The 27,652-nt window shown below is 44.7% G+C and overlaps 1 protein-coding gene across 1 annotated transcript; it reads left to right on the top strand.

The window, feature by feature from the left end:
* Positions 1-450: 450 nt before the first annotated feature.
* LOC100023917 (vitamin D3 hydroxylase-associated protein-like) lies at positions 451-27,652 on the top strand. The gene is made up of 15 exons (XM_001375294.5): positions 451-879; positions 13,195-13,308; positions 13,603-13,752; positions 14,144-14,277; positions 14,893-15,099; positions 18,130-18,170; positions 18,450-18,574; positions 20,412-20,537; positions 21,482-21,579; positions 21,981-22,080; positions 22,287-22,330; positions 23,000-23,039; positions 23,461-23,572; positions 24,842-24,984; positions 27,415-27,652. Exons 1-15 carry the CDS (start codon positions 664-666, stop codon positions 27,541-27,543), a joined length of 1,779 nt encoding a protein of 592 aa, XP_001375331.3. The 5' UTR covers positions 451-663; the 3' UTR covers positions 27,544-27,652.

The raw sequence follows: 27,652 nt of genomic DNA, 5'->3' as shown, positions 1-27,652 counted from the left end.
ACCAAATGAAGCAATGGCCACCAACCCATTAGAGTCTCCTTCCTACAACCAATTTTCACATAGGTGTGGGAGATTGGCATGGGGCTGGGATTGGTGGATGTTGCCCTTCTCCCTCACTGGACCTGAACTCCCTCTCAGGACTCTGAGCACAGCAATCTGGGTATATTGACTTCCGAAGGTCAGTTCCCTTTCCTCTTCTGCCTCCCCTTCCTTTGCCTGGGGCTAGAAGCCATCTAACTCTAACATTTGGTGACAGAGAAAAGAGAACAGAGGAGGGGGAAGAAATGAGGCAGCTTGGCAGCTGCCAGGGGATCATCACCTGCAAGCCCTGGGGCCAACCTCCCGTAGGGTCCACCCTTGGTCCAAATCCCTGGTTGGGTGAGGCCTGATTGAGTCACCTGTTGCCTAAGGCATAAATGGGATGCTCAGAACTCTTCTGTTGCTGGCAGGGGAAGGCCTAGGGCACAAGTCTAGCTGCTCATTTAATCACTTTTCTCTACCACAGATTTAGAACTTGGCCAGAAGAATCCAAAACACCAGAGTTAAAGGGCATACGGTCTAATAGCCTGCCTTGCCTGCCTTAAGACTGCCTGTTGGCCAGAGATCAGAGGCAGAGGAGTCAGAGAGCCTGGTCCTGAGATCACTCCTCTGATTGCCTGCAGGATGCGCTACCTGGAAGGAGTCTCTGAGGCATTCCAGAACCCATGGCAGTTCCTGTTGTCCTTCTTTTTGGCCCTGCTGGTCATCCTGATTGTCACGAAGCTGCTTTGCAAATGTGCAGCCAAAGCCCAGGCCAAGGCCAAGATCAGAGAGGCTCAGCAGAGGAGGGAGGTGGCTATGAAGAAGATGGAGGCTGCAGTGGAACGGCTAAAGCAGCAGGTAACCCCACCTTGGCAGTCCCACCCAGATAAACCTGCACTATTCCCTTGCCAGGGACCAGCTGGGGATCTGGGAGGCAGACTCAACTTGGAGCTATTCTGTTGTCCAAGGACAAGGCCCTTGCAAGCTCTAGGGTCTGTTTGGGGTGGATGGGAGAGGCTTTGGCCAGCAAAGAGACCCTCTGAGGATGTGGGGGCCCCATAAACTGAAATGATTCTTGCCAGTTCACCCAGCAACTGTTGAGCTGTGGAGGACCTTAGAGACCACTTGGGATGGTTCTCTCATTTGACAGAGGGGGAAACTGAGGTTCACAGAGAGGAACACAAGAAAAATGTCCAGCTCCCATTTCTCTAGAACTTAAACCATTAACAAAACATTTTCCTCCCAATGGCCTCCTGAAGGAGATTATGCAAATATTATGCCCATCATTTTCTGAGGAGGAAATTGCGACTCAACTCTGAGAGAAGGGAGTTGCCTGAGGTTCCATACACAGGTTGCTGGTCTTCTCTCTCCTCCAGTCAAAGCCTGTACAGTTTAGAAAGATCTCAAGAGGCACTAATAAGTGTAATTATCTTGAGCATCTCTTCCTCATTGGATCTTGACCACAAACCACTGAGATCCTGGACAGGGATCATTAAGGTCATTTTGCCTAGGAAGAAGCCAGAGAGGAGGGGAGACTCACAGTGAGGGTGCCAGCCACTAGCTCAGGCTGCTTTTTGGTAGGTGGAAGAGTTTTGGTCCATGATCCAAGGGGAAATGGGGACACAGGGTCCGGTGAAATGTTCAGGGGCAGCCAAGGGCTTGGCTTGGCTGGACTCTATGGAAGCAGCAAGGATTTTGCACCCCCCCTTCACTTCACTGAGTTCCCCTTTCTCCAGCCTGGTTCTGAGAGTAAAGTTGGCAGGATAGGTTGGAACTTTGCCCTCAGGGAGCTCCCATTCTGGGATTACAGAGACAGAGCAAACCTGTGCCCTGACCTCAAGGGTCTCCAAAAGTCTGGGGCCTTCTGGAGATTCTATCGAACAGCAGAGAAGGAAGGAAATAGACATTTATTGAGAACCTACTATGTGCTAAGTACTGTGCCTTCTAAGCCCTTTACAAATATTACCTCATTTGATCCTCACAACAATCTTTAGAGGTATTATTTTTGTCTTCATTTACAGGTGAGGAAACTCAGGCAGACAGAGACAAAGTGACTTGCCCAGGGTCACACAGATAGGGTCAGATCACATTTGAATACAGGTCTTCTTGATTATAGATTCAGAGTTCTATCCACCACACTACCATTAGCAGGGAAATAGAACAGTACTTTGGATCTGGAGGGGATTCAAAGACTTGGAGGCAGAAATGAACTTGGTGTGTACACAGTAAAGTGGGGCAGAGGTGTATAAGGGAAATAGTGAACAAACAGTGGGAGATGAGGCTGGAGGCAGACAGAAGGACTTGGCTTCATCCAGAGTCGGTGGGAGCCAGTGAAGATCTTGGAGCAGGGGAATGTCATTTTCAGAGCCATGCCTTCTGTTCCTCACTCATTGGTTAGTGGAATGTGTCCCTCCCCTGCACACCCTGTGCCCCAGCTCTTCTTGGGACCTCAGTTTGAACATTGAAGGGGACAAAAGGTTTGTGATCTTAGGTTCTACTCCAAAGGAAGGAGAGAAATTGGAGGAAATATTTGGGATGTGTGTGGAGAGGGATGTCCCTAGTAGACCCAGGGTTTGGAGCTAGGAGGAACTTTGGATGGCTGCCAATTTTACAGGTGAGACACTGAGGCACAGTGTCTATTTTCTGTTCTGTGGTGATTGTACTTCTGATTACTTTTCTGCTGAAATCTCGCTGCCCCTGCTATTGGGGAGGTCCTCCTTAGGTCTAGCTCAGATCCTTCTTGCTGTGGAAGCAGCCCTCTCTCTGAAAGAGGAAAAACAGCAGGGTCCCCAAGTCCAGCAGCCCCAGGCCTGGGGCCATCATTTATAACCAGCTCTGTGTCCCTGGAGCTGGGGGGCAACTCCCACAGGGCCCTGGCCCAGACAGAATAGGGATGGGCCCATGGTCTGCGCCCAGCCAAGGGAGCCCCAGGCCAGGAAGGTCCGGCTGTTCCAGCCTCGTGCTGCTGTCCTGACCCATAGCGTCACCAGGATGCCAGTGATGGGGAGATTGATTGCAGCCAGGGCCTCCTGTCAGGCTCTGACAGCCTGGGAGAAGAATGTATTAATATTAATTGGGGCTAATTAGTTGGATAAATCAATCCGCCCAGAGAGACTAGGCTGTTCCCACCAGGATTGGAGCAGGCTAGACAGGTCTAATGAGGTCGTTGGAGGGAGTGTGTTTCTGCATGTGCACATATGTGTAGCGTGTGTATGTGTGTGTGTTTGGTGGTGAGCAGCTGCAGCTGTGGGAGGGGGAATCATGAAGGCACATCTGAGAGAGGGTCGGCCTCTAGAGGATGGGGCTGTTCTTGGGGTGGGGGGCCTGACCCAAATCACTGTGTGCCTCAGTTGTCTCCTCTGGATAGTGAGGACGATAACGGCACCTAGCTGCCAGGATTACTGAATGTGAGGACATGGGCACCATGAAGGTGCCCAGGGTGCTGGGATTGTTGGGTGGCTGCCATTGCGATGGAGTCTCTTGTCTCTTTCCTACTCCGGGTCTCAGGTTTCTTGACTATAAAAAGTGGGACAAACAATCCTCACCAGATCCACCTCACAGGCCTGTTGGGAGGAAAGGGCTTTGGCAGCTCCAGAGCTCCTGGTTCTGTCCCCTCCACCCTCAGTCTTGCTCCTGCAGAGCCCCCCCATCTAGCCCTCAAACAAAAGCTGAGCAATGTCCCCTGGGGCTCAGTCCACTGGATTTTAAAAAAGCTGACTTTTTGCCTTAGTAACAATTCTAAGACAGAAGGGCAAGGGTTAGGGGAATGGGGTTAAAGTGACTTGCTCAGGGTCACACAGCTAGGAAGTGTGTGAGGCCAGATATGAACCCAGGTCCTCCAGACTCCAGGCCTAGTGCTCTATCCACGGTGCCACCTAGCTGCTGCCCCACCCTCAGCTTTTTGTTAGACCCTGTCCTCCCCAGTGTCTCCCTGGGTGCCTAGTCCTGTGCCAGAAGGAGATAGGAGGGCAAGGAAAGAACAAGGCCTGGGTCTGACATGGAAGGGGCTTCTAGTCTATCTGGGGAGATAGGATACCTCTAAGCACCAGTGAGAGAGCCAGAGTAGTTGGCTAGAGGGAACTCAAGAGGTAAGGAGGAGCCCTAACTCAGACCCGCAAGCACTGAAGGGGACTGATTCCAGGAGCTGTCCCACAGAGGATGTAATATCCATGTCGAAGGAAAAGAAGAAAGTTGCAGGGTCTGGGTTCAAATACCACCACTGAAACTACCTGTGTAACCTTGGCTAAATCACTTACCTTTCTTCCTATCTCCACCTCTGTACCATGAAGATAGAACTAGATAGTTTCTGGGATCCTTTCCCAGGAAGAAGAGAGGGTTTATGACTCTGGGGAAGGAGATGGAGAGGAAAATGGGGAGAAGAAGGGATCCCTCTGCTAGTTTGTCTTGGATTGTCCAACTTCTCCAGAGATCAGAGACCAGCTCCTTCCATACTCTCCTCCCATAGAATCACAGAATATCAAAGTTAAGGAAGGACTTTAGAAAAGATCTAGTCAACCACCCTCATTTTTCAAGGTAGAAATAAGCTCAGAGAGGGAAAGATGCTTGCCTACAGTCACACAGCAATTCAGTGGCAAAGCCATGATAGGACACAGATCTCCTCATTTCCAAAGTCTCTTTCCCCTCACCCTATTATGACTCCCCTGCTATGGCTCTCTCCAACTCCAACAGGGACAAATGTCCCTGCCCCCTCCCTTCTGTCATTAGCTTTATTTGAGAAACTTCTCATCTAGAGAATGTCCAGGACAGAGCTGAGAAATGAATCTCCTAAAAATAAATAAATATGTAATATGTCTGTATAATACTTTACTCCCAAGCAGCTGAAATTCACTGTTGGTAATACTCTCAGCAGCAGGAAGCTGAACCAACTATGGGGAGAGGAATACTGGATTTTAAGTCCCAAGTATGACATGTAGTGTCAGCTAGGTGGGATGGTGGATGGAATGCTTTCAACTTTGAGTTAGGAAGACCAGGGTTCAAAGCCTTCTGACACTAGCTGTGTGACTCCAGACAAATCACTTAACCTCTGCCTGCCTCAGTTTCCTCATATGTAAAAAGGGGTAATAATAGCACTTGCCTTCCAGGGTTGCTATGAGAATCAAATGAGAACATTTGTAAAATATTTTACCAATCTTAAAGTGCTTATAAAATGCTGGCTATGATGAATATTGTGATGCAGTGGCTAGAACACTGAATCCAAGGTTAGGAAGACTTGAGTTTGAATCTTGCCTCAGATATTTAATAGCTGTGAGATTCTTGGCAAGTCATCTTTCTCTACCTCAGTTTCTTCATCTGTAAAATAAAAGTACCTACCTCAGAGTGGCTGTGAAGGTCAAATGATATGACCTGCAAAGTCTTTTATTAACCTAAAAGCTCTCTGTAAATGTTGTCTATTGTTGTTGGTTGGCTCAGTGTCTCTGGTGTCTGAGCAAGACCAGCCTTCTCTGGTAAAGGGAATTTCCCATTACAAGAAAACGTTAGATCCGATCCAGAAAAACCAAAACCCACAGGCTGACCTATTGTGGTAGAATTCTAAATTGTTCTAGAAGAAAAGATTTGAACTGTTATACCAACTCTACTGATCTGTCAGTCAGTCAAAAAACATTGATTAAGTACCTACCATGTAAAAAAATGCAGGTGATAGTCCCTGCCCTCTAGGAGATCACAGTCTAATGGGGGAGAAAACAAGTAAGGACAAATAAGCTATATAAAGGATAAATAATTAAATGTTTCTTCATTTGGTGATTTCTTCAGCTTTCATAGATTTAATTACCATCTCTATGCTGACAATTCTCAAATCTACATAGCCTGTCTCAATCACTGCAGACCTCTGATCTCACATCTCCAAATATTTAGATAATTTATAATATATAACATAATAAATAATTAATTAAAAGAGGGAAAGTATGATATAGAAAGGGTTATAAGGTGTAAGAGTAGAAAAGGAGTAAGACTTAGCTATGAAAGTCTTTTCATGTCAAAGGGTTTTATATTTAATTCTATAAGAGCCATCAGATCTGTGCTTTAGAAAAATCACTTTAGTGGCTAAATGGAGGACAGGATGGAGTGCGGAGAGAATTGAGGCAAACAGACCCTTTCACCTCCTAGAAGACTATTGCAATAGTCTAGGTGTGAGGTAATGAAGATCTTTACCAGGGATGTCAGAGGAGAGAAGGGAAGGTATTTAAGAGATGCTACAGAAATGAAATTGGCAAGAGATGCTGCAGAGGTGTAATGAACAAGAGATGCTGCAGAAGTGAAATCAACAAGAGATGCTGCAAAGGTGAAATTGACAAAAGATGCTGCAGAGGTGCAATCGACTGACCTTCACAACAGCTTGGATGTGGTGGGTGAGGAATGACTCCTAGGTTGTGAGTCTGAGGAACTGGGAGGAAGGTGTTGATCTTGACATTAATAGGGAAGTTGGAGAGGGAACGGTTTAGGAAGAAAGATAATAAGTTGAGTTTTGAGTATGATGAGTTTAAGATATCCATTAGACATCTAGGTTGAGGATCCTGAAAAGTATCAATGTTAAAAAGAAGTTGGAGGGGCAGTTAGGTGGTTTGGTGAGACTGAGAGCCAGGCCCAGAGACTTGAGGTCCTAGGTTCAAATTTGGCCTCAAACACATCCTGGCTGTGTGACCCTGGGCAAGTCATTTAAGCCCCATTGCCTAGCCCTTATCTTTCTTCTGCCTTGGAATCAATGCACAGTACTGATTCTAAGATGGAAGGTAAGAATTAAAAAATAGAAATTGGAGATTTGAGATTAGAGGTCAGCAGTGATTGAGGCAGGATATGTAGATTTGAGAACTGTTAGCATAGAAATGGTAATTAAATCCATGAGAGCTCAGTGGATTGAGAGCCAAGCCCATAGATGGAAGGTCCTAGGTTCAATTCTGGCCTCAGACACTTCCTAGCTGTGTGACCCTGGGCAAGTCACTTACCCCCCCCCCCATTGCCTAGCCCTTACCACTCTTCTGCCTTGTAACCAATACACAGTATTGATTCTAAGATGGAAGGTGAGGGTTTTAAATAAATAAAGAGCCAAGATGGCAGCATATTAGCAGTGAAAGATGAAACCACTCTGAGAATCCTCCCCCAAACAATTTATTTACTATTTATTAATTTGCAGGATCATATATTTAGAACTAGGGGGATCTTAGAAGTCACCAAGTCCAGTCTCCTGATTTCATAGATTAGAAAATTCAGTTTGAGAGAACTAGAGAAATAAAGTACTAAATTTGGAGCCAAGAAATATAGGTTCAAACAGTCTCTAATACATAATAGCTACATGTCCACAGCAAGTAATTTTCCCAATATAAGCATCAAGATCTTTGTATATAAAATTGAGAAAATACCTATAGAAAGCACATAACTCATAGGTCAACTCATTGTGAGATCCAATATTTTTCAAACTTTTAAAGAGCTACAGATTATTATCATTGCTAAAAGAGTAGTGAGTAGCAGAGATCAAATTTGAATCCAGTACCCATTACTCCACATTTAATCATCTTTCCATTTATTATCTCATTTATTAATTTACTCTCATTCTTTCTTTCATTTATTCCATCATTTCTGTGTCTGTGCATAATTTTCCTCCAGGCCTGGAATGTTTTTTCTCCTTATCTCCACTCTTTGGGATTTCTAGTTCCCTTTAATACTTAATTCAAGTGCTACATCCTACATGAACCCTTCCCTAAATCTGGTTGTTACTGTTTCCCTCCTACCTCCTGAAAGAATTAATTTTGCATCTACTTCGTATTTATTTGCGTATGTACATGTTTAAATGGATGAGTCTTCTAAAAAATGAGCTTCCTTAAGGAGTGTATTAGTAGGGAACAAATAGGTTCCCATTGATATCCAAGAAACCATTTTTCTCATTATTCAATTGACTGAAAGGAATACAAGTTCTCTCAGTACTTCAGAGTACTGACAGAGGTTGATAACTCTGGGTCCATCTAAGATAAAGATCTGAGTGCCCTTGTCAGAAGTTGAGATCTCACAGTCTTTCTGAGAATGGGTCTGAGTGCCCTCCCATCCACCTTTTTTTTTTTTTTGCTTAGCATAACAATACATGTTTTTGCTGGCAAGGCATGTTGTTGCTGACTGTCCTATGAACCTGGAAGACACTTGGAATCATTATCCTACCCCAGGTGCCACATCTATAATTCTTGTTATACTTTCCCAAGAATTTTTCTCAGAGGATTGTTTTCACTTTCTGTGATCTGTATCTTTAAAAGATGTAACACTCTACATTAAATTGTACTCACTTGCAGCAGGTGAGACACTTATTATTTTCCCTCACCCTTACCTGGGGAACTCTGGTCCCGGTTCTGCCCCACAAAAGGGGGCACTTTTATACTTACATTTGTTGATTTTAATTAATTAAAGAATTTAATTCAGTAGAAGAAAATGCAGGGAGCAGCTGGGTATCTCAGTGGATTGAGAGCCAGCCCTAGAGACGGGAGTTCCTATGTTTAAAACTGGCCTCAGACACTTCCCAGCTGTGTGACCCTGGACAAGTCACTTAACCCCCTTTGCCTACCCTTACCACTCTTCTGCCTTGGAACCAATACATAGTATTGACTCCAAGATGGAAGGAAAGGGTTATATTTTTTAATTAAAAATTCTTTTTAAAAAGAAGAAAATGCAACCTTAAAGACTGCCTTCCAAATTGGTGTCACCTATCCACACATGAAAGTTCCTTGAAAGGCACGACAACAAAATAATCTCATTCATCTATGCTCAGTTAATAAATATCATATGAGGCATATTGCAGGGAGATATCTGCTTACCTAAGGTACTGGTCATTATAATGGAGAATATCAGCAGAGATTGGAAGTCCCTATAGATTTTGAGGTTCTTGAGATGCTCAGGTTTGATATGTTTTGAATCCCAGAATAATACAGTCTTCTGGAAGAGATCTGTTACCACTGAAGAATTTGGCTCGACCATCCACACAGGAAAAAACAAATGGATGGAGAATGTTCGTTGTCCAAATTACGACATGCAGCTAGATGTTACATATGTATGCACATACATACACACATACAGAAAGACTGTGTGTGTGTGTGTAGTGTGTATAGAGGCTATGGCAGGACCACCCCAATTGCCTAGTCCTTGCCACTCTTCTGCCTTAGAAGATCAGTATGGATACTTTGTATCGATTCTACAGTAGGTAAAGGTTTTAAAAAAATTAAAAATATATATAAACTTCTTGAAGGCAGGAATTGTCTTCTTTCTTTCTGCTGAGTTAGTGTAGAGGTCCACACCTGTCTAGGGGCAAGGGAAACAGTTAGTATGTACAGATTGTCTTAGAAGAGAGCATGCTCAGTCTTGCACTTGGCTAGGAAAGCCTCTGACCCTTGACCCCAGCTTCCCCCAGGTTAGGAGGGAAAACAGGTTTCTTTGTGTTCACCTGGTTAAGAGAAACCACACCTATACCTTGTCATTGACCAATGATAATCATTCCTATGTATTGTGTATATTTGCATATCAAAGAGATTAAATACAGCCACAGCATGCTCCACCTTCTCTCTTCCTCTCTTCCTCTTGGATCTCAGCACTCACTGATGCCTGTCCTTGCTGGAGCTTGGCCAAGCTCCATCTTTAATCCTTCTCTATCTCTCCCACCTGGGACCTGGCCTTTGGCCAGGCACTTTCTGTTCTCTATCATCTCTCCGACCTGTGTAGTATTAAGTTTGGATCACTGGACGGTACAAGCCTTCTGAGTAGTCCACTGATCGGAGTTTTGCTGTGGCTCATTGATAATTAATAAGGCCTGCATTTCTGACTCATTCCTGCCACCTCATATCTATAATTTGAACATTATTCCTTGGTTATAAGAATCATATTTCTTTCCCTCCCTCCCTTCCCCCCACTCTTCCCATAGCCGATGCACAATTTCATTGGGTTTTATATGTGTCCTTGATCAGAACCTATTTCCATGTTGTTGATGTTTACACTAGGATGATCATTTAGAGTCTGCATCCCCAACCATATCCCTTTGACCCATGTGATCAAGCAGTTGTTTTTCTTCTGTGTTTCTGCTCCCACAGTTCTTCCTCTGAATATGGATAGTGTTCTTTCTTGTAAATCCCTCCCAGTTGTTCAGGATCACTGCATCGCCACTAATGGAGAAGTCCATTACGTTCGATTGTACCACAGTGTATCAGTCTCTGTGTATAATGTTCTCCTGGTTCTGCTCCTCTCATTCTGCATCACTTCCTGGAGGTCATTCTGACATGGGCACTGCACCCCCAGAAGCTCAGGCAAACTATTATCAGTGAAATTCCTTTGCTCCCTTACATCCTCATGACTCCTAGCCTAAAAACATCTAATGGCCCCGATGGGACCCTGACATTTTTGTCCTCCTTTGATCCTCCTTTAGATTTAAGATGGACAGAGAGATGCACCTCCAGGCTACACCTCAATTCTATCAGGCTATATCTCAGACATCTGTCTGTTTCCTAAAACTGAAGAATCTTTTATGAGGGTCATTCCCTACCAGTCAGATAACCAAACCCCTAACTGAACTTCTGAGGGTTTGTTACTCTAGAGTCACGTCCACACCATGACACAGCATATGTTGTCAAGAGTATAAAATCCCCAGAACTGATGTCGTCTGGGGGACGGCCTTTCCATCCATGCTGTCCTTCCAAGGAGCAGCCTTCCATCTTGCTGTTCCACCTGTACCATCCTCCTGGCCATTCTCAACATTAATCCCTAAACTAATAAATTTCTCTTTTTATTTTTAAGCTAAGTTTTGGAGTCTTGCATTCTTGCAAAAGGTATCCTTCCCGAACCCCAGGGATGTACCTCTTCACCCCCACAACAATTCCAGTTCACATGGGATCCCTCCAGTTCATTATTCCTTTGAGCGAGCACAGTAGTATTCCATCACCAAATATACCACAATTTGTCCAGCCATTTTCCAATTGAAGGGCAGCCCCTCATTTTCCAATTTTTTTTTGCCACCACAAAAGAGCAAGCTGACTTAGATTTCTAACAACTTCTGTGTTTTGTTTTCTCTCTTCTGATTTCTGAACTTCTGTAAGTAGCTTCTCACATAGGCTTCTCTGATCTCTTTCCTGCCCTTAGCTTCATCAGATTTCTGACTGTTGGTTTTCTGGTCTTGATTCTTACCTGGCTGCTAATGCCTCAAATCAGGGCCTCCTAAGGTGTAGTGACTTAACTCTAAGTTAGGTTGAGAAACCCCAAATCTATCATCCTGTTGGATATGGCACAAATTTCTATCCTACAATAGTCACAAAGCATTTCTTTGATATAGTTTCCCAGAAATAACCTGCCATTAAAATTAGCTGCTGGAAAACGATGCACTATAGATATCTTTACAATTACTTAGTACTTTTCTCTTTCAGTCTTTGCTCTCATCCAAATCCTCTCAGAATTGTCTGAGTTTTGTGGTTAGAGTTAGTTAGTTAAAGGCTAAAGTTCTCTTCATATAGTTCTCACGTGAATATCTTTTTTCTTCCTCTTTCAATAAAAATGTTTATTCATGAAATGAGACATATATGTGTATGTATGTGTATGTTTGGGCATGTATACACACACACATATATATATGAAATAGAGACGGTGTCAGAGAGTATGGACTTGCTCTCTCATAATAATGTCAACTTCACTCCTCCCTCAGAGTTCTAGGGGTACCCCTGAGGGGTTAGTGGGTGCCTTTTTCTAATGCAGGTAGCCCAAGCCTCTATTCCAGCATGTTCTTACCACTGTTAATCATCAGTGATTAACATCCCAATTCCATTTAACCTTGGTATTAACTCCAATTAACACTCCAATTCCCTTCATCAATTAACTTTTCCAAAGGGATATTTACCTCAAAAATATAGCAAGAAGTTACAAATATCTCCCCAACACACACCTTGGGGCACACATGCTTCTATACCCTACCATGCCCTTAGGGGAGTGGGCTCAGACCACAAAATTCCTACATAGCATTTGCCCCTCCAAGCTTCCTTCCAAATGTGGCACAGCCAGTGGATGAAGGAATCTACATCTCTGCTACATGGGCAGAATCAAACAGGTTACTCTTGTTTTTCCTCTTCTCCATCTGACTTCTGGCAAATCCAGGTATGAACTCTATCTTCCGGGCATCCCATGGCTTGTTTTTATGACCTTTGAAAGTTCATAAGGGCAGGACCATCTCCAATCTCCTTCACGTTAAATTGGGGGCAAACAGTCAAAACAGAAATAGAAACAACAGTAGTGTGCTCCCGGCAACATTGTCTTAGGAGGAGGAGAGGGGAGAAAGAAAAGTTTAAGGTCTCTTATCCCATGAAGGGCTTAGTTCTGTCCAATTTGCCTGAACACAATCAGCAGGAATGAAGACGCCAGCCTTTTCACTTGGATAAATTAGTGCCTTTGAATGTGTCCCAATTGGACACAGAGCCAATCAACTGCCCGACCCTTGATCACATAATCAGTAGGCCAAAAACCAGTAACAGAATGTTTCACCCATTCCAAAACGCAGATGGGAATTGCATCAGTTAAGCCCACTGCACATGGTCTTAAGAACTAGACTCATTGGCTTGTCCCCTGTTATATTTTTTTATCTACAAGTCCATGTACATACAGTTCCTGGCGCACTGTAGGCATTCAATAAATGGTCATTGAGGGGGGCACCTGGGTATCTCCATGGATTGAGAGCCAGACCTAGAGAGGAAGGTCCTGGGATCAAATCTGATCTCAGATATGTCCTAGCTGTGTGACTCTTGGCAAGTCACTTAACCCCTGTTGTTTAACCTAAGGGTTTTTCTACCTTTGGACAATATTAATTATCCAAATTTGGACAATTTTCTGCTTTTCTGCCTTGAACAATATTGATTCTAAGACAGAAAGTTAGGGTTTAGAAAAAGGTAATTGAATTAAGTTAGGTTGAATGGATTTCTGCCCCAATCCCTGCTTATATGAAGCTCAAACACTGGTTCTCTTCCCCTGTTTTTCTCTTTTCCCATCTCTTATCTACCTCTCTCTCTCTCTCTCTCTCTCTCTCTCTCTCTCTCTCTCTCTCTCTCTCTCTCTCTCTCTCTCTCTCTCTCTCTCTCTCTCTCTCTCTCTCTCTCTCTCTCTCTCTCTTTCTCTCTCTCTCTCTCTCTCTCTCTTTCTCTCTCTCTCTCTCTGCAGGCACCTAAAGTGGACCCAGAGCACATCCTCTCTCTGTCCCTCAAGGAGTTGGCCCACCAGTTACGACAAGGATCCCTGAGCCCTGATAGCGTCCTCTGGGTTTACATGGAAAAGGTGAGGAAAAAGTTGCAAGAAGTCAAGAGTGAACCATCTGATCTACCTTCGCAATGCCACCTCCCCCTGGATCTCTCATCTGGGCTGCTTTGTGCCTCGATGGTCAGATCCCAGGCGTAGGTGGACAGGGTCAGTAACCTCACTCTAAATTCTGAGGGGCTGCTGAGGAAAGCAGAGTTCCCTCTGCATTTTGGCTGTGTCCTCCTGCAGAAAAGCTGGGAAAGGCTCCTGGAGGGAAGGCTACCTCTCAGTCCTTCCCACACTTCACAGCAGTCTCTCTTCATCTGAACTCAGGCCCTGAAGGTGCACTCTGAGCTGAATTGTCTGACTGACTATTTGGAGGACTGTGAGGTTCGGGTGCAGGAGTTGAAACAACAGCCCAAGGAGAAGCGGGGACTACTCTATGGGGTCCCTGTGAGTCTCAAAGACCCCTATGATTACAAGGTGAGTCCCTATAGCCAAAGGGGGTGCACTCTTACAAGAGCAAGAGCAGAGGAGTGGGGGAGGGATTGTGAAGCATGGCCTGAAGCTTTGCATAGGGTGGCATGAAATGGGTTTGATGAATGAATGGAGGAAGGAGAGACCATGAAGGTGCATGACGATGTGATCCCATGGACCACTGTGTGAGTGTGTGTGGAGAAGCCTGCCCTCTGAGGCTTCTGGGGGGAAAGGACTGAGGGCCTGGGGTGTACATTATCATGAGCATTTCTGTGTTATTCACATGGGCTGCTGAATTCCTGAAGAGGAGGGTGGACAGGAGAGAGCCCAGCAACTGGCACTTTGCAGGCTGGGAGCAGCAGGATCTTTGATGTTTCTTCTCTTCCCTCTTCTACAGGGCCATGATTCCACCTGTGGCATGGCCTATTTCCTGGGAAAGCCTGCAGAGGAAGATGGTGTCATAGTGAAAGTCCTGAAAAGTCAAGGAGCAGTGCCCTTTGTCAAGACCAACATCCCCCAGACCCTGCTCAGGTCTGGAGTACAGGGAGAGCAGCTGGTGGGCAAGGGGCAGCTGCCAACCTGGGGAGCAGAAGACTGATCCCACCCCTGTGACTCAGGGCAGATCTCTTTGGTGCTCTGGGCCTTAATTTTCCCCCTGGCCAAAGGAAAGAGCTGGACTCCATGGCCTCTGATGTCATTTCCAGCTACTATTGTCTGGGTTCTAGCCATTCCTTCATTCTGTGGGCTAACAAACTTTGCTGTGCATTTAGGGTTTCCTCCAGCTCAACCATCTATTTTAATACTGTATGCTAAAATCTATATCTGCGTTCTAAAGGTTTATGTTCTAAGCTCAACTCTGTTCTCTTTTCTAAGCTTTTTTTTTCTTCAGCTCTCATAGTCTAGAACTCAGCATGTAATATATTGTACTTAATGGAAATTTCTTTTGTGGTTCTTATGTCAAAGGAGCTAGTTTGGTTCCCTTTATGTAGCCCATCTCTGGGAGAGATGAGAAGTCCCAGAAAAAAACCCAAAGAACCCTGAAGACCAAAACTGTACTGATTCTGGGGTGACTCTCAGGTGCAGGGAGGGAAAGGAGGGATAGAGCAGATCTGTGATTCACATTTCTCTTTCTGCTTCCCTCTGTAGCTTTGATTGTAGCAACCCTATCTTTGGCCAGACTGTGCACCCCCAGAACTCAAAGAAAACTCCTGGGGGCTCCACTGGAGGAGAGGGTGCACTACTGGCTTCTGGAGGCTCCATCATGGGCATGGGCACTGACACCGGTGGAAGCATTCGTATCCCTTCTGCCTTTTGTGGCATTTATGGCATCAAATTCACTGGCTACCGGATCAGGTACAGTTTTGACTAGGACCTGAGTCTTTCTTCTTCCACTTGAGGCAGCAGTGGGTCCTGCCTAGAGTGTTGTGGATTGTTGGAAAGAAAGATGTGATTTATAATCAAGAAACTTGAGTTCACTGAATTCCCCAAATCCTAAATCCAAGAATCTTGGAGTCGAAAGGGGACATCTAGTCTAACCTAACTGGGAAAAGAAGAAACCCCTTTAGATACATCTGATAAAGACTTCCACTGAGGTCCCACCAACTCATAGGCAACTCATTTTATTTAGGATCTGCTCTGATCCTTAGGAAAATGCCCCCTGATATCTAGTCGCTTTGCACGCCTCCTTTTCCACTCCCATCTTCCATTTCTACCTATTGGAGCCATACAGAATAAGTCTCATTCTTCCATAGGACTATTCTTTGGGTCCAGCCATCACCTCCTTATCTTTTTCACAAGAATGACATGAAGCTCTTTGTTAATTCAAAGAAATCTTTGCTAGATTGTCTTTGTGAAGTCCATGTTAAACATCCCCACTGCGTGCCTTTGATTAACAAGGATAGTAAAGCTAGTAAAAAAGACAGTGTGGTACTCTGGCATGACCTGTTCTTGCCAAGGTCATGATGGCTTTTGGTGATCACTGCTTCAATTTCTAGGCATTCTATAACCATCTCTTTAATAACATAGTCTACAGTTTTGCCAGGAACTCAAGCCAAACTTACTAGTCACTGTTTGCAGACTCCTTTTCCTGTCCTTTCTGGAATATTGGGTCAACACTGACCCATCTCCAGTCTTATGGAGCCTCTCTTGGTTGCCATGGTGCAGCAAAGATTACTGATAATTGACTGAGCAATCAAAGACAATGGTTCTTTTAGTTCATTTGCGAGAGGTGAGTTGAACTCATCTTGATCAACAGTACTTTCTTCCAATCAATTGATCAACAAGTATTTATTAAATTCCTTCTTTGTGCTAGACACTGGAGATAAAAGTGCAATGAATGAAACAATCCCTTCTCAATTCCTTACATTGTTGTTTGGTCCTTTCCAGTCCAAAGATCATTGTCTATAGCAAGGAAAAGAAAAGTAAGATGAAAATTGGGTGAAGCCTTCTCTGTGTCCTCCCTTATCATCATACCCACTAATCCACACACCTAAGTATTCACTGGTCCTCTTCTGTTCCCCAGATAACTCTGTAAAAGTCCATTTGAGCTGTTTTTATCATTCCTTGCCAACCTCAGTTCACTCCATGCATCAGTCCTTATGACCCAACTATTATAGTCTCCAGAAAAGTTAGACATATTCTTTGGATCTCACTTCCACTTTTAGAATCTTTTGGCTACCATCACTGAGCTAGTTTTCCTCCTTTGGAGGTTCACTGCACCCATTTTTATGATCTTGGCCAGATCCTTGCAGAAATCATTCTCTAAGAGCAGTTAAGTAGCTCAGTGGTTACTGGATATATTCCTTTGAAAAATGCCTATTTACATTATTTGATCATTTATATTTTGGCCATTAGGTCTTGTTCTTTTAAATTTGTCAGCTCCTTGTAGAAATTGTGTATGAGATGTTTGTCAGAACAACTTTCTGCAAAACTATTTTTCCAGTTAACTTGAAATTAAGAAACTAATAAAAAGTAATTATACTACTTATTTTCAATAAGGTAAACTTCCCAAATCAAATTCCAATCATAGGTCAAATTCCACCAACTCTCTATGACACCTCTAAGATCAAATTTGCCTCCTTGCATGTGAGAATATCTAGTTCATCTTTCTGTTCTTTCTATATGTATATATATGTTATTTATTTATATACAGACATCCAAAGCAATGGAACCTATTTCTTAGGTTTTGTTCAGCTAGAATCTGAATGGACACCCTCTTGGTTTCTACAAACAGTTGCCATAAATATTTGTACATATGGGTACTTTTGTTCTTTCTTCATTATAGGTACTCTTTATGGTATCTACTTGGTGGCTAAATAGGGGATTTTCTCTACCAAATTCCTTTCTTTTTAGTATAAAGTTCTTTGGATTAGGTTTGTAAGGCTTCAGACAATTACGTTCTTTCTGGTCCTTGTTAGGTACCCTCTATTCCTGACCAGATGCCTGTCATTCCTACATTTTAAGCTGTGATTGAGAAATTCAAATTGTCCCATCTTCTTAACCAGCTATTTACTCCCCAAGTTCATATTTCTTCTGCAGTCCTTGTCTTTAGGGGGAGCAGTGATGGAAACAATTCCTATGCTTCTAAATCTTTCTCTTTCTTTCCCAAGAACTTAAAAACTTTAGTAATGTTTTCTAGATTTGTCCTGGCAATGCCATTTGTGTTCACATAAATCATTAGATGTAGGTAATAAGCATCTGGGCCGAGAGTGTTCAGGGACCATAGAATCACTGATCCTCAGAGCTAGAAGGGACCTCAGTGGCCTCTAGTTCTGAGGCTGAACAAGAATCCCCTCTTTATCATCCCTGACAAGTGATCCACTGGCCTCTGCTTGAAGACTTTTAAGAAGAAGGAGCTCACTACCTTTTTTTGGATGAGTCCATTGTACCCTCAAGTCTCCTGTTTCTCCTGGTGGACAGTTGTAGTTGTTGGAAAGATTGTGTTGGTACAGAACCTAAACATCTTTTTCTGTCCCTCCTTCCCTCCCTCCCTCCTCACCCCATTGCTGCTCCTAGTTCTGGCTCTCTGGGACCAAGCAGGACAAAGCTCATCTCTTTTCCATAGGACAGCTCTTTAAATATTTCAGTTTCAATGTTCTGTCTAAGCTTTTTCTCTTCTGTAGACTAAACATTCCTCATTTTGCAGTTGATCCTCAGGCCCTGATTCTCCACTCCAACTCCTGCACTCTCTACATTTGGGGGGTTCGTTACATTTAGAATGCAAGATGATTGCCTTTATTGCTTTACTCAGCCCACTTTGGGTCACAGAGATGAAGATATTGGGATGGATTCCAGTGGGGGACAGCTGTAAGTCCAGGGAAGGGCAACTGGGTTGAGTCACTACTCCATACTTCCACTTCTAACCCTAAATGTTCCAATTTTTAGTTACAATGGCGTCAACTCATCTATAAAGGGAAAGAAAACAGGTAAGTTTGCCCTAGCTTTCTTCCCCCAAACTATGCCAGTCATCAAGTATGACCTGTCCATCCATGACCCCCCTCCCCCCATTCTGGCTCTGGCCTGTTGGGAAATCCTTTTGTCATTTAGATTCATTCCTCACTCTTGTGTGTAGCTTTTAATTCCTTATTTCAACAAAATATAAACTTCTCCTGATATATGTATAAATTCCTTGAGGGTTTCTCTCCTGGTGGGAGGTATGCTGCTCTTAGGTTCTCTCTCCTCATCTTTCTCTCACCCAAAACTAGTGACCACCATGGCTGGCCCTATGGCTCAAGATGTGGATAGCCTGGTCCTGATCTCCCAGGTGCTGCTGTCAGACTACATGTACAAGTTGGACCCCACAGTGCCCCCCATGCCCTTCAGGAAGGAGGTGAGCTGGGGTTGGGGATGGTGTCGAAGGTGGTGACTAGGCAGGATGACATCTGGCTGGGGCAAGTCCAGGGTCCAATCTTCTCTGTGAACTCAGGCAGTGCCTGAATCTCTTTTCCCTAGTATCACAGTAAACAGAGTTCAACAACTCCCACTCCTTTCTCCCAGGTCAAGCCTACTTGACAGAATTGGGGTGAGGAAGGAGGTTGTGTATGACTGCTCTTTGATAAAAGACTGATGGTCTCTATACCTCTTGGTCATTATCATTAATGTCTATCCTTCTATCCATCTATCCATCCATCCTTCCTTCTTTCCTTCTATCAATCCTTCCTTCCTTCCTTCCTTCCTTCCTTCCTTCCTTCCTTCCTTCCTTCCTTCCTCTCTTCACTAATTACTCCCAAATTCACTGTCAGTGTGAATGGGGGCCTCCAAGGAATCTGATCAGGCCTAAACCATCTCCAGTTGGGAGTTATCCAAACTTCACCTGAAGAACTATTGTGTATAGGGCCTTGAGCTAGGCTAAGGGAGATGCCAAGTTTAGAAAAGATGAGTCCCTATCCTCAAGGAACCCTCAGGCTAGGAGATGATTAGAACAAATACATAAAGGTAATAATCCATGTTACACCAAGAAAAGACAATGATCTGGGTAAAGTGTAAGAGAGATCAGGAAGGCTTGCTGGAAGAAGTGGCATCCAAGTTGGGCCTTCTAGGCTACTGAAGAATTCAAGAGCCAAAATGGGTTAGGAAGGGCATTACAAGCACTGGGAATGATTTGAGCAAAGACTAGGAGGTGAGAAAGTAGTGGATCTCTTTGAAGGAGTTTTCAGCTTATTTGAGGCATAGACAATATGAAGGGAACTGAGATGTGACCATATCTATGTGTATAAAGGATTGTTCTGAGAGAAACCACCTGCTTTAAAGGTTTGATAGGATGGGGGCAGCTAAGTGGCTCAGTGGATTGAGAGCCAATCTTAGAGACGGGAGGTCCTGGGTTCAGATCTAGCCTCAAATACTTCTACTGTGTAGTTCTGGGTAAGTCACTTAACCCCCATTGGAAGGTATGGGTTTAAAAAAAAAGTTCGGCAGCTGCTAAAAAAAGATGCTAACTGTGTGGGAAGACTGTATTCTCTGGCTCTATATTCTTGGACCCATGTGAATCGTGGTTGTTCTTGTTCCTCTTGACCCTGGGCCTGGGCCTAGACACCTGGAACAATGCTTTGGATTGACAGCCTTCACAGGTCTTACCTTGTAGACCCAAGCCAAGACTTTGGCCCAAACTGAGAAGAGTAGAGACGTGGGTTCTGGGATATACTTTGCTATATATTCCTTTATCTCTTTGGGCCTCCATTTTGTCCTCTGTAAAATGGTGCTGGTGTGTGTGTGTGTGTGTGTGTGTGTGTGTGTGTGGTTCCTTGACCATGTCATAGGCTTCTTCCAACTCAAAACAATTTATGTTTCATGTTCCATGACCATCTTTTATCCTTTGTCCCTGGTGGATCAATTGTCTGCCCTCATCTCTAACCACCCAGATCAATCCATCAGCTGTCATCACATTTACTGTCTCTCCTCATCTGTCCTTCCTTATCCATCACCATTGATTACCCTGTCATCTCTCATTAATTACTTAGCCTATCAATATCTATCTGTCTATCAACCTGGAGAGGGTCTATAGGATCAATGGGACTATGGGGGAGTCTCTGGGAAGACAAATGAGCAGACCTTGAGGGGACCATGCAGGAGAAACTCAGGAGTGTTTGAGGAGAAAATCTGGGGAGCATTTGAGTGGGCAAGGACTTAGGGAGAAAGTAGGGAGCCTCTAGCTTCTCTCCTTCCTCCAGGTGTACTCCAGCACTCAGCCCCTCCGAATTGGCTATGTGGAGACAGATGGTTATACACAGCCATCACCCAGCATGATACGAGCTGTCCGAGAGGTCTCAGAGAAGCTCCAGGCTGCTGGACACGAGGTAAACTGCACTGCCTGCGTGAGAAAGGTTGAATGGTACAGTGGGTAGCATCAGGGGAGTCTGGAAACTTACAAGCTTTGTGGTCCTGGGAAAATCACAATATTTCTTTGAACCTCAGTTTCCTCACCTGTAAAATGGGAATAATGAGACTTGTCCTCCATTCCTGGACTGTTAGTAGGCTCAAACAAAAAAAATGTGTGTAAAGCACTTTACAAGCCTTTAAGCCTTCAGAAGTATCAGTGGATGTGCTTATTATTGTTTATTACCAGTCCTTACCTGATAAAGGGTCAGCCTGGGGCTGATTCCCAAAGTGGCTTTGCTATCTGATGATCCTGCCATCTTTTCAGTGACTCAGATACCCAAAAAGCCTTGTCTACCTTGGAGAACGTATGGGGAAGGCAGCTCTCATCTCTGACTCCCTCCAAAGCTGTGGGCTGGGCCTGGCCCCTAGTCCTCTCCAAGTCTCCATTTTGGTTATGCTTATCTTCTCTGAGACTGCCAAGTGTCCTTCCATGAGGCAGGTTAAAGGATGGCTTGGGAAAAGAAGAGACTCTACTCCTGCTCTCAAAGAGGTCACAGTCTTAGAGCATTCTAGACTTTCTGCAGTCCCTATGCTCACATAGAAGGTAGCTGGAGGAGATGAGCATGGGCAATCCAGGTGTAGACTCCAAGTAGGAAAATGACCTTGGGTGGCATGGAGGAGAAAGCACCATCGGGGATGGGGAGGCTACAACCAAACCAAGAAGAACCAGCAGGATTGTGGTAGTAGAGAGAAGGAGCTAGAAATTATTTGAGGGATGTTGGATCAGGAGAAGAGTGAAGGCCATGTTGAAGAGCTTGGACATTGCAAGGCAAGACTAAGGATTTAGGGGAAGGTAAGTTCTTTTGGGGAAGGTGGGCCTCCTGGCCCGCATCCAGATTGTTCTCTCTCTCTCACTGCCCAGGTCATTCCCTTCTCAGTCTCTCGAATCGAGTATATGATGAAAAAATTATATGTGCCAGGGATCTATGCTGATGGGGGTAAAACTCTTCTGGAAAAACTGTGAGTTGAATTTCAAGTATGGTGGAGAGATGCTGGTGGGAGAATTAGTGCTTTAGGAAAGAGAAGGCCAAGTCAAGGATGGAAATTGGAAGCGAGGAGTCAGGAAAGCAGACCGACTCACTGCATGATCTTGATCAAGATCATCATCTCTGGTCCTCATCCATTCCCCCAAATATGCAGATGGATGTCATGACCTCCACCCCATGGCACAATTTCCTGTACCTCTGGTTACCCTGAGGTCCAAATGCTTTCCTTGGATCCAAACGCCAACCCCCTTGCTTCATTGGATCCTTTCTAGGCTGTTAAGAGAACTAGGAGGTCCTGGAGCTAAGGATAGGAGGATGGGCAGGGTGAGGATTGGCACTGGAGAAACTTGATGACCCTTTCTCTCTGTTGACCAGCTGTGGGGACATCATAGATCCTTCAATTTCATCCATAATTTCTGCTCTTCGACTCCCAGCTTTTGTTAAGTGCCTCCTCTCTTGGATCCTGAGGCCCACGGTATGTCTTGAGAATAGAGGATGGGGCTTCATAAAGGGGATGGGGACTCAGAGAGAAAATGGGGGCTTAGTAAGAGGCATGGAAGTTCAGTGAAGGATATGGGGCTCACTGAAGAGTTAGACATACTATGAGAGGATAGGAACTCACGGAGGACAATAGGGTTTCAGAAAAAAAGGATGTTATTGATGGATTCCTCTCCTCCATAGGACATTAGGTTTGCAGAGTCCATGAGTGCTATTCGAGGAGTGAGGTGAGTGTGCAGCCCTCCCCATCCCGGCTAGTATTCCCTGGGCCCTGTGTAGGGATAATACCAACTGGGGACCGTGTTGGGGTTAGGACTGAGGTTCTGATCAGTGGGTGAATTGGAGAGAATATTGAGTTTTTAATGAGATTAGGATTGAAGTTCCAGTATTGGCATGTAGTTAGGGGTCATTCAATAGACACTTATTAACCAAGATTATACATAGAGCCCTGGACAAAGCTTGAGGGCCATATGAAGGGATAGAGTGGGATACCTAGAATGTGAGCTCACATCCTTGGAAGAAGATTGGTGCAAATAGCTGTACAACCCAGAATTACATGATCAGGGCATTCAAGGTGGGAACTCGGCTGTCTTTGAGGTTGCCATGGACCTAAGGGGAATCTGCCTGGGATCCCAGGGTAAGGGGGTGGGGAAGGTACCCAAGACTGGCCCAGATATTTCAGAAGGAATAGGTGGGATGGGATATTTTCACTTAATGGGAAATGGAGCCCATGGGGAGTCTAAATTTGGGAGGACTTGACCCTGGCAGAGAGGACTAGCAGATCTTCCCTGAAGGACCAGTGAATGAATACTTTGGTTTCTGGCTGGCAGGTAGGGCAGGGAGAAGATATGATAGGTCCCACATGACCTTAGACTCTGGATCTTATTCTTTCCCAGGACACCTCAGAATCTCTGGAAGCAACATGTAGCTGTAGAGGTAACTGAACCAGGGCAGACCCCAGGAAGGCTTCAGAGAAGGCTTAGGAGGAGGAAGAAGACCCCAGACCCCCACACCAACCACATTCACCTTAGAGTCACAGTCATGGCACCAGACTTTGAGAAGCCCTGGTTTGAGGGGGAAACTCAGCCCCTGCCTTTGGGGAAGCTCTAGTCCAAGAGGAGAAAGAACTTAGAAGTCCATGTGAGGAGACATTAAGGATACCATCTCATTCTTAGCCAGTCTTAGGTCTGCTCCTACCACCAGGCTACAGACTTCCCATGCCAGAGGCACCTGACCTTTCCCCACTAATTCATCCTCTGAGAGACCCTCCTCCCTCCCTAGTTATAGTGGTCCAAGATTTTCACACAAGGTCTGCCTTGAACTTCCAGTGAGCCATGCTCTCTCCCTATGTCCCCAGGACTATCAGAATGAATTTATCTCTAACTGGAGAGCCTTGAACCTGGATGTGGTGCTGTATCCATGTACCTGCCCTGCCTTTGACATAGGGTCAACTGAAAAAGCTTCCGAAAGTAAGAAGGCTGAATGAGAGTTTGGTCCCTGGCCAAGTCCTGGGGTCTGGCGTGGGTTTGCAGTGAGTGGACATTCTTTGGAATGGTGGAGGCAATATTAATCTGAGTTGGTAGGCCAAGACTTCTTCAACTTCTTTATCTGGGATGCTAACCTCACTCCTTTTGTCAAGCCTAATCCCAAAGGCAACCCAAAGCCAACTTCAGGCCAGGGCTGAACCCCATCCCTAAGCCATAGTCAAGTCCCAGCCCCAGCATTAACCCCTTAAGCTCAACCAAGCCCAATCCTAACCCCAAACCTACCCCTAACCAATGTGAATTAGGAGTCAGAATTGAAAGTTGTAAAGAGAAAAAATTTAGGTTCCATGAAGAAAGGGCTATCCACCAATGAGAAGTGTCCAAAGGTGACCTTGCGAAGTGGGTTACCCTTCCCCAGAGGTTTATGAGCAATTGTTGGGATCTTGTTGGGGAGCAAGTAGAAGATTCTTGTTCACAGGGGGCCTGAGTGAGTCGGATTTTAAGTGTTTTCTTGTATTCTGTTGTCTTCTCTTGACACGGTCACCACTTTTTGCTTATTTTCACCAGAGGTGGCTTTTAAAAACCAAAATAATGATGCTCCCCACTTGTCTTTCCTCCTTCCCCCATATAAATCAGAAAGGACAGGAATATTAGAGAAATAAAGGAAGAGTTAGCATTCATTTGACTTAGGTTACTGCTTTGCAATGTTGTCCTAAATGATCTTTTTTTTTTATTAAAACCCTTACCTTCCTCTTGGAGTCAATACTGTGTATTGGCTCCAAGGCAGAAGAGTGGTAAGGGCTAGGCAATGGGGGTCAAGTGACTTGCCCAGGGTCACTCAGCTGGGAAGTGTCTGAGGTCAGATTTGAACCTAGGACCTCCCATCTCTAGGCCTAGCTCTCAACACACTGAGCTACCCAGCTGCCCCCCTAAATGATCTTATCACAATTTCCGGCACCACAAACCATGAGAGGACTCTTTTCTTCCAAATCCGAGTTCTACAGATTCATTCATTTGGAGCAAAATCCATTCCAGAGCATCTAAGGTTCTATTTCCACAGTCCTGTGGAAATCACCTCAAGATGATTTTATCCTTTTGGGTTATTTGTGCCAGAACTCCATTTTGTTTTGGAGCACCTGGCTCCATGAGGTCGAAGGTTCCAACTCCTTCTACCCCCTGGCCATGGGAGAATTTGGGGTTGGGGTAGCAAAGATCTGGTATCTTCCCTTATCCTCTCCTCTTTGGGGGATCCAGGTATTTCCTACATGACAGTGTTCAACACCTTGAACTTCCCGGCTGGTGTTGTGCCCGTGGGCACTGTGACAGCACAGGATGAGGAGGAGCTGGCTTCATACCGTGGTTACTATGGAGATAATGCAGACAAAAACTTCAAGAAGGTTAGCTGCCCTTATGACTCCCCACTATCTGGTCAGCTTGCACCTTCTCCACCTCTCCCCAGCTCAGTGGACCATCTTTAGGAGGCCACGGTACTCAGTGCCTCGGGGGCCACACACCCAGGGATACAGGGAAGCAAACAAGTGCCCATGGAGGATGAAGAGTTCACAAGCCCAATCAGATCATTCATTTTGGTCTTTTTCATATTGAAGGTTTAGTCCAGATATCCTAAGAGAGTCAGGAGATCTGGGGTGGAATACCAGCTCTATGAGACTTGGGCTCTCTAGCCCTCTGCCACCCCATTTGTGAAATGAACATGAAATCACTATTGCTCCCAATCTCACTCTCAAGCAGGATTGTTGGGAGACCCGAAGGAGGTGACACGGTCCAATTTAGATGAATCATTATCATTCCCACAGCAAACAAGTCAACAACCAATCAACAAACATTTGTTTATTTATTTATTTTAAAACCTTTCTGTCCTAGAATCAATACTAAGTATTAATTCCAAGGCAGAAGAGTGGTAAGGGCTAGACAATGGGGGTTACATGACTTTCCCAGGATCACAAAGCTAGGAAGTGTCTGTGGTCAGATTTAAACCCAGGATCTTCCACTGAGCCACCTAGCTGCCTCTCAATAAACATTTATGAAGCACCTGCTATGTGTCAGGCACTGTGTTAAGGGTTGGGGGTACAAAAAGAGGCAAAAGACAGTCCCTGCCTTCAAGGAGCTTTGGATTTAATGGGGTTCTGTACCAGGCCCTGGCGAGCCAAGGACAAAGAATAAATCAGTTCTGAGATTATATGACCAAAGCAGGAAGAGTAGGGTCTGAAGACTGTGCTAGGGAGACGTATGGTCTATTAGAAGAAGCCCTGAAAGGCTGACTGTAGCATTTTGCCTTTCCTGGTGTGAGCTGAGGGCTCTTGAGGGCAAACCCATGTAGCATGTTGGAGCTGAAAAGGACCTTGGAGATAGCCCAATTTCCTCATTTTGTAGCTGAGGAAACTGAGTTGAAGAGATGGGAAGGGACTTGCTCAGGGTCTCACAGACAGCATGTCAGCAGCTGCTCCTTCGAATTACTCTCCCCAAGTGGAGATTCAGATGAAAAGGGCCCATTAGGAAGACAGCTGCTGTTAGCACCAAGAGTTAGCCTGAAGAGGAATCTCCACAGTGGGAGCCAGTAGTGAGCCAGGCTCAGCCACCACTTTGCTGAGCTCACACTTAGAGCATATCCTCATGGTTTGTGATGCCCTGAAGCCTGATTAGGAAGCTCGGACGTTTGCTGTTTTCTTCCTGGTTCTGGTGATACTTAATATTCCTAATAACGATTCCCATTTTTATAGCCATGTATGGTTTAGAACAACTCTGTGAACTGTCCCATTTTAGAGATGCATAAGCTGAGGTCTAGAGTCAAGATGATCTATCTGAGGCCAGTGGTCTAATTCTTGAGCCAAGACTCAGTCTATGTTACCCTGCCGGCAGATAGAAGACATACCTTTGTATTATACTACAAGAGCCAACTTTTGTATAAATGAAAGATCTGTCCCTTCTTGGGGGAGATTGTGAATTTGACAAGAGGGAGAAGGAAGGAGAAGAGAATAAAAGTTTCTATTGTACCTACTGTGTGCTAGACACTGGGCTAAGCATCTTACGATTGTTACCTCATTTTCTCCTCACAAGGAGCCAGGGAAGGGAGTGCTATTATTATCACCCCCATTTTATAGTTGAGGAACTGAAGCAAACAGAGATTAAGTGACTTGTCCGGGATCACACAGCTAGTGTAGCTAGCTGAGGCTAGATTTGAACTAAGGTTCTAAAGACATAAGAGCATGCTCTGGTCTGACTCTTGAAGATATGAATAATAATGATAGCTAACAGAGCTTTCTTATGTTATCTCATTTGGTCTTCACAGCATCTCTGTGAGAGAGAGGCATTATTGTCCCCATTTACAGATGAGAAAACTGAAACACACAGAAAAGTGAAGTAAATAGCTAATAATAATAAACATTTACTAAGTACCTACTGGGCGCCAGGTATTGTTATAAGAGCCTTACAATCATTACCTCATTTGATCCTGACAACAACCATGGGAGGTGGGTGTTATTATTATCCCCATTTTAAAAGGGAGGAAACTGAGGCAGATAAAGTTAAAATAACTGAGGCAGGATTTGAACCAGAGTCCTCAACTCCATATTGAGTAATCTAGCCACTCGCTTGTCATAGATTTGGTGGAATCTTGACTTCAGTTAGACAAAATGAAGAAGAATCTAAAGGATTAATCCAAAGAATCAGCTGAAGAGATGCTAAGAAATGGCCTAAATGACCGCTAAAGGTCCTTCTAGGCTGTACTTTCTGTGAAGTACAGGGATTGGGGGTAGGTACTGGAAGCACACAGTCAGCCCAAGAGCATTAAGTGCATTTCTGTTCTGCAGGCAATTGCTGGATCTGTAGGTCTTCCCATTGCCGTGCAGTGTGTGGCTTTGCCATGGCAAGAAGAGCGATGCCTGCGCTTGATGAAGGAGGTGGAGAAGGTGGTCCAGAAGCAGACAAGAAGAGAGTGAATCTGCCCCTTCCCGGACTCACTTCTGCCAGGGCCCACGAGAGCTCAACAGGAATAGGGAGATTCTCCAATAAAAGTTTCTGACTGGCTGACTGCCGACTTTGTATGAG

This window comes from Monodelphis domestica, chromosome 2, assembly GCF_027887165.1.
Source record: "Monodelphis domestica isolate mMonDom1 chromosome 2, mMonDom1.pri, whole genome shotgun sequence".
NCBI lineage: Eukaryota > Metazoa > Chordata > Mammalia > Didelphimorphia > Didelphidae > Monodelphis > Monodelphis domestica.
The sequence above is the reverse complement of the archived record's forward strand: the minus strand, read 5'-3'. Positions and strand labels throughout refer to the sequence as shown.

What these genes read in the sequence shown, in the direction of transcription:
- LOC100023917 (XM_001375294.5), top strand. Translation starts at nt 664, where the DNA reads ATGCGCTACCTGGAAGGAGTCTCTGAGGCATTCCAGAACCCATGGCAG. An exon ending in AAGACCCCTATGATTACAAG is followed by an intron (nt 13,753 to 14,143) that starts GTGAGTCCCTAT and finishes CCTCTTCTACAG; the next exon opens with GGCCATGATTCCACCTGTGG. An exon ending in AAAACTCTTCTGGAAAAACT is followed by an intron (nt 21,580 to 21,980) that starts GTGAGTTGAATT and finishes TCTGTTGACCAG; the next exon opens with CTGTGGGGACATCATAGATC.